This window comes from Anopheles aquasalis, chromosome 2, assembly GCF_943734665.1.
Source record: "Anopheles aquasalis chromosome 2, idAnoAquaMG_Q_19, whole genome shotgun sequence".
Taxonomy (NCBI): Eukaryota; Metazoa; Arthropoda; class Insecta; order Diptera; family Culicidae; genus Anopheles; species Anopheles aquasalis.
This window is the reverse complement of record NC_064877.1, coordinates 78,625,647-78,630,646: the sequence shown is the minus strand read 5'-3', so window position 1 is coordinate 78,630,646 and position 5,000 is coordinate 78,625,647. Positions and strand designations below refer to the sequence as shown.

Below are 5,000 nucleotides of genomic sequence, written 5' to 3'. Positions count from 1 at the left end.
TAAACGACGAATCCGAGGTGACCGTTGGCCAACGTGGGGGTGACGGCCTTGTTGGGGAGCCTGCAAAGAGAGATAAGCCGGTCAACAGAGATGATTCAGCGACACTGGCATCCGGCAACTTACTTCGTGGCGTTAAAGAGGAAAGTGTAGTCACTCGCCGACACACTTAGCACCGAGAGGGCGAAGGAAAACACGGCCAGAAAACTCATTTTGGGGCGATTGAATTCAAATATTTACGTGGCCGATTCCGCCTCGATCTCCGGCAGTCTGGTTTGCCGGTGCGTGTGTCATGCGGCTCTTGCGTGGCACTTTTCGGCTTCTAAAGCACTTGCTTCTTATCATGGACTAGTAATTTGTAAATCTAGAAATAACTAGAGATGAATTTATTTAATTCCTCCCAAACACAAAACAAAAGGAACGGGAAGAGTAAAACGGGGGAAAAAATACCTTCGATTCCCGAAACCCCAGTGGGTGTAAACGACAAGGGTCATAGAGGACTTCTCGCTCGGACAAACCTGAGTTTTGCTAAGAGTGAGCGAGGTAGAAAGTGCTGTGTGTTTTACCGGTGGAGCTAAGGGTTAAAACACTGTGGGAAATGATGGTAGTCGATTTTGTCTATAATTTTTATTCAATTTTTTATGTTTTGTTTCCGTTAAACTCAGTTACACACTTAAAACTAGAACAATCTACTAAGCAGGAAGGTAACGATGAGCGTAACGAACGCTACCGAGTTTGTGATGGCCGAATCAGATTGGTCTGCAACACGAATATTCAGCTCCGTTGGCCGCAGCCTGCAGCCATTGACCTCCGGAGTCGATGTTAGCCGAATGATAGCTTCCGTTCCAGAATCTAATAAAACAACAGAAATCATTAATTAATCGATTAACCAGGTTGAAATTCATCAAATTTCGCCTCTACTTACATTCACAATCCTTGCAAATCGGCTCATCCTTGTTGTTGATCGTCAGTTGAACCCCAGCGCGTCCTTCCGTTTTGAACTTGATGACGAAACGGTCCGATTGTACGGTCAGCGAAAACTGGACCTGCTGATACTCGATCGTTGGTAGATGAAGAGAGCGAGTTCCTGGAGTCAGCCGGGAGTTGCTTATGACCAAACGATCCTGATGGAGCCGTACTCCTGCGTATCCGTTGATGATGGCCTGCAGGAATCCGCCAGCTCCGGTGATAAAGTTGCCGGCTCCCGGTTCGTTGTTGCCGTTCTCGCTCCACACGTTGAACGGAGCACGGAGGTATTGTTGGTAGCTCTTCTGGAACATGGTTGCTGCCTCGTTCAACTCGTTCAACTCCAGATGACCGATCGTATGGATGGCCCAGGTCATGGCAGGACCATTTTCCCGTGTAACTTGCGAGTACTTTCGCAAATTGTTCATCTTTGTAGAGCTAAAGAAAGGAGAGGAGACCACGTAAATCCATGGTTCTCGGTTTCAGTGAAGTTAATTCACAACTTACACATTCATTGGATGCTGCAGTGGATAGATCAATAGCACCGTATCGGCTTGCTTAATGGGTGTACCCGATTGGTAGCCATCGAATTGAGGATGGAAGTCTCCTTCCGCATCGTACAGCAGCGTCAGGCCTCGGCCAATCTTCAGGAACTCCTTGCCTTCGTCCTTCTCCGGGGCAAGCTGCTGGCAGTAGCAGCTAGCAAACTCGCCAAAGAACAGATTGTGCGCTGCCATTATGTTCGTAAATGCATTGTTGGTCACATCTGGGTGATCCTCATCAGGGCCCATCGCATTGTGAATGTCGAACAGATCCGTAGCGTTGTTGTAATCAACTCGACTGCTCCAAAATCGTGCCGTCTCCAGGGCCAATGGACACGCTTCGTTCCGGAACCAAGTCATATCTCCCGTAGCATAAAAGTACTGCCGATAAGCGAAGGCAATGTCGGCCGTAATATGATGCTGATAGTTCACAACTTCTGGACAACATTCGGGCGTCACTTCCGACCCGGTAAAGGCCGACTCCCACGGGAACTGTGCTCCTTGGAACCCGTTCATGGCTGCATTAGCACGTGCTCCACTGGAGACAACATTACGATAACGCAACACCTTCAGGGCATTGATTGGATCCACTAGCAAGATTGAGGGATACATCCAGATTTCGGTGTCCCAAAAGCTGTGTCCCTGATACTCTTTTTCGACCTCACCTCCGCGACCGAGACCGGCCGGGGCTAGCCCGTAGAAGGGATATCTATCCACCTCCAATGCCACGCTGTGGGCTGGAAGGGAGCTGAACAGATAAAAGGCACTGGCTTTCACTACACGATCCAACTCTTGGTTACCCTCCACTGTGATACCGTAGCGTTCCCACAGCTTGTCCATCTCGCGATCATGCAATAGGTCTATTGCCAGCTCGGGCAGCCCTTGCAGGATCGCGATCTGCTGCCTTCCTTCGTCCGCTGTTGTACTGAACACGGTATAGATTAGGAACTCCTGTGCCATGACGTCAGGTGTGATTTGCAGCTGGTCCGGCACTGACTGGAACGTAATGCACACGTTGTGGCCGAACGATTGGAACGAGGGATGCTCCATTTGCACGGTAAGACCACACTCCTGGTAGTACTGAATGCCAGACATGATGAATGAATCCCGAGGCTCCATGACGAAATCCGGACTGTCCAAACCGGGGGTTTGCACCAGGCGCGTTTGGATGATGGCCTGTGAGCCCAAACGTTGAATTCGCACACGATTCACTAACACCGTATCGTAGTGGCGATGAGGGTACACCTCGTGCACTAACCGATAACCTTGGTCTTCACGCACGGCCACAAACTTTCCTGATCGCATGTCCAACTGATAGGTGCAGCCATTAGGTGCCGATCCCTGGGCACAATCGGCCAGCTGGATGTTACCGTAGTTCCGCACCCGGGCACGGTGCGACTTTCCTCCGACACCGTTGTACACTCCGTTCAGGTGCACGTAACCGCTGTAGGCGACGAAACCGATCTGTCCGTTGGCAAGCGTTGGCATCACCGACGCATCCGGGAGCTGATTTGTAGTGAACTTATAGTTGCCATCGCTGGATTGAGCTAGAGAAGGACTTGTCGCACCCAGGAGTAGCACTCCCAAGGCAGCGCCGTAGATCACGCCAGTAATTGTCATCGCCACAGGTGACCAATTGAACTAAACTGCCGCAGTCCCTGCACTGCAGCTTATAAGTTGGTGCGGACAGATACGTTTTTAACCCGCCGCTGGCGATAAGCGATAAGGTGATATCGAAGATAAGGAGTCAGGCTGGTGTGAGTAGTAATTGATTCACGATTTCGATTGTTTGTCAGCACGCACAGGCTTATCGCACCGTTGTTAGGCGAGCTGTGGCTGTTTGTAATATTGACCGAGTTGTTTTGGGATGTCTAACGCACGTATCGGCCTAGGGATAGAAACGATGTGTCATGAACAGAACGATTTGTCCTTATCACTATTGATAGGCAGATGAAATTCGTTTCTGTTTTGGTGTGCGCGTTAAATTCCGAGATAACTAAATCATTCGTTTTATTGTGATCGTGTGTTTGCGACCCCAAAAAGCCCAGTTTGCCATACGGTTGCTGATTCGTTTACTCGTGTTGGACATAAAATGGATGGATTAAATTTGGTCAGCAATGCCGGTACGAAATCGGATTAGTTTCATCTTCCGATAATATCCTCCGGCAGCATACAATTGCGATAGGGAAGATTCTTGGCGCGTACAATGGCTGTACGGTTGCGTAAATAATCTGAAAAATAAATCACATAGAGTAGAGTGTTGAAGCGGATCAGCTACGATGCTAATGACACGATTACTCACACGTTACGTTGATGACGACATCCCGTGGGGCGTTTCTATCGCCGAATTCAATCGTTAATGGTTGCTCCTGGTGAGTCACGGTTAGCGTAGATTGGCTCACCGTTTTTTCAACGGTGATAAGAGCTCCGAGATACTGCACTCCTTTGATAATCAATTGGCGACTTCCTGGCGGAAGCACTGGCGTACCCGCTGTACCGGGGTGCAGCTCTAAGCGATTCAGATGGAGGCGCACGCCACCATATCCGAAGAGCACGGATTGCAGAAATCCACCGGCACCGGTAAGGAAGTTCTGCGCGCCTCGATCTGGCTGCTGCAGCTCGTACCATATCTGAAATGGCCCCCGAATGTACGGTTGATAGCTGCGGTTGAAGTTGATGGCTGCCTGCTCCACTTCGCCAAGGTCCAGGTGGTTGACACTATGCATTGCCCATGTCATGGCTGGTCCGGAGGCGCGTGTCACCGACTCATAAGCACGTAGATCGTTACTTCTGGTTGTGGGACGCATGCCAGCATACTGCAGTGGGTAGCCGAGCAGTACGGTATCAGCCTGTTTTATTGTCGTTCCCTGATTGTAGCCATCGTACTGTGGATGATAATCGCGAATTGGGTCGTACGGAAGCTTGATGTTTTTGGCGATTGCATCCCAGTGATCCTCCTGCAGTTCGTTTGATTCCGCACAAAGGCAGTAGGCGAAGCTGTAGTTGAACTCAAACAGGTTTAGTGATCAAATAGTCTATTGCAACTATATCGACAACTTTTGAGACTATTCCAAGTATCGAATGGTCTTATAAAAATGTAATTCAATCATCACAAGATCGATAATCCCGTAAATATACACATCAAATTCCTTCCGATGATATATGGTCTTCGATAAATAATAAATTGAAAAGCGAAGAATCAATTAGCGTAGAGGGACCATCCCCATTTCACGGTCGCACTTGTGGAGCTGTTCGGCTTCCGATTAATAACCTGCTTTATCTTTCGGACCCTCCCCCCGTTCCGGCATCCCGGCTTCGGGAGCAAAAAGGAGCAGCCAGGCACGCGGATAAAGCATTAAAATCTCATAAAACAAATTTACTACCCCACGGGGGGGAGGGGAGGCAGAGAGATCCGCCACCAGCACCATCACGCGGCCATCGGTATTTCGCTAAAAAGGGCGGAAGAGGGCGGACAGCTAAAGGCCGGGTCGGCCA

General features: G+C 49.5%; 3 protein-coding genes across 4 annotated transcripts in view; all 3 read right to left on the bottom strand.

Annotated features, from left to right (window-relative positions):
- Window positions 1-397, bottom strand: part of LOC126581577 (protein-glucosylgalactosylhydroxylysine glucosidase-like) — a 2,984-nt gene extending 2,587 nt beyond the window's left edge. Inside the window, exons 1-2 of the mRNA XM_050245324.1 lie at window positions 124-397; window positions 1-60 (exon numbers count right to left, since the gene is read on the bottom strand). The exon at window positions 1-60 is cut by the window's left edge and continues 1,485 nt beyond it. Of these exons, the coding sequence (XP_050101281.1) occupies window positions 1-60; window positions 124-209 (146 nt within the window). The 5' untranslated portion in view covers window positions 210-397. The remainder of the gene's footprint in view (window positions 61-123) is intronic.
- A 213-nt stretch (window positions 398-610) lies between these two features.
- Window positions 611-3,151, bottom strand: LOC126570272 (protein-glucosylgalactosylhydroxylysine glucosidase-like). The gene is made up of 3 exons (XM_050227893.1): window positions 1,471-3,151; window positions 923-1,401; window positions 611-849 (listed from the first exon to the last, which is right to left on the bottom strand). Exons 1-3 carry the CDS (start codon window positions 3,123-3,125, stop codon window positions 677-679), a joined length of 2,307 nt encoding a protein of 768 aa, XP_050083850.1. The 5' UTR covers window positions 3,126-3,151; the 3' UTR covers window positions 611-676.
- Window positions 3,152-3,539: 388 nt separating this feature from the next.
- LOC126581732 (protein-glucosylgalactosylhydroxylysine glucosidase-like) overlaps window positions 3,540-5,000 on the bottom strand; it is a 5,465-nt gene continuing 4,004 nt past the window's right edge. For both annotated transcript variants that reach the window (XM_050245592.1, XM_050245593.1), the window contains exons 7-8: window positions 3,808-4,502; window positions 3,540-3,736 (exon numbers count right to left, since the gene is read on the bottom strand). In XM_050245592.1, coding sequence (XP_050101549.1) covers window positions 3,648-3,736; window positions 3,808-4,502 — 784 coding nt within the window. In that variant the 3' untranslated portion in view covers window positions 3,540-3,647. The remainder of the gene's footprint in view (window positions 3,737-3,807; window positions 4,503-5,000) is intronic.

Coding starts and splice junctions, on each gene's coding strand:
- LOC126570272 (XM_050227893.1), bottom strand. CDS start 3,125: ATGACAATTACTGGCGTGATCTACGGCGCTGCCTTGGGAGTGCTACTC. Junction 1,402..1,470: donor CTGCAGCATCCAATGAATGT/GTAAGTTGTGAA, acceptor TCCTTTCTTTAG/CTCTACAAAGATGAACAATT. Junction 850..922: donor GATTTGCAAGGATTGTGAAT/GTAAGTAGAGGC, acceptor TTGTTTTATTAG/ATTCTGGAACGGAAGCTATC.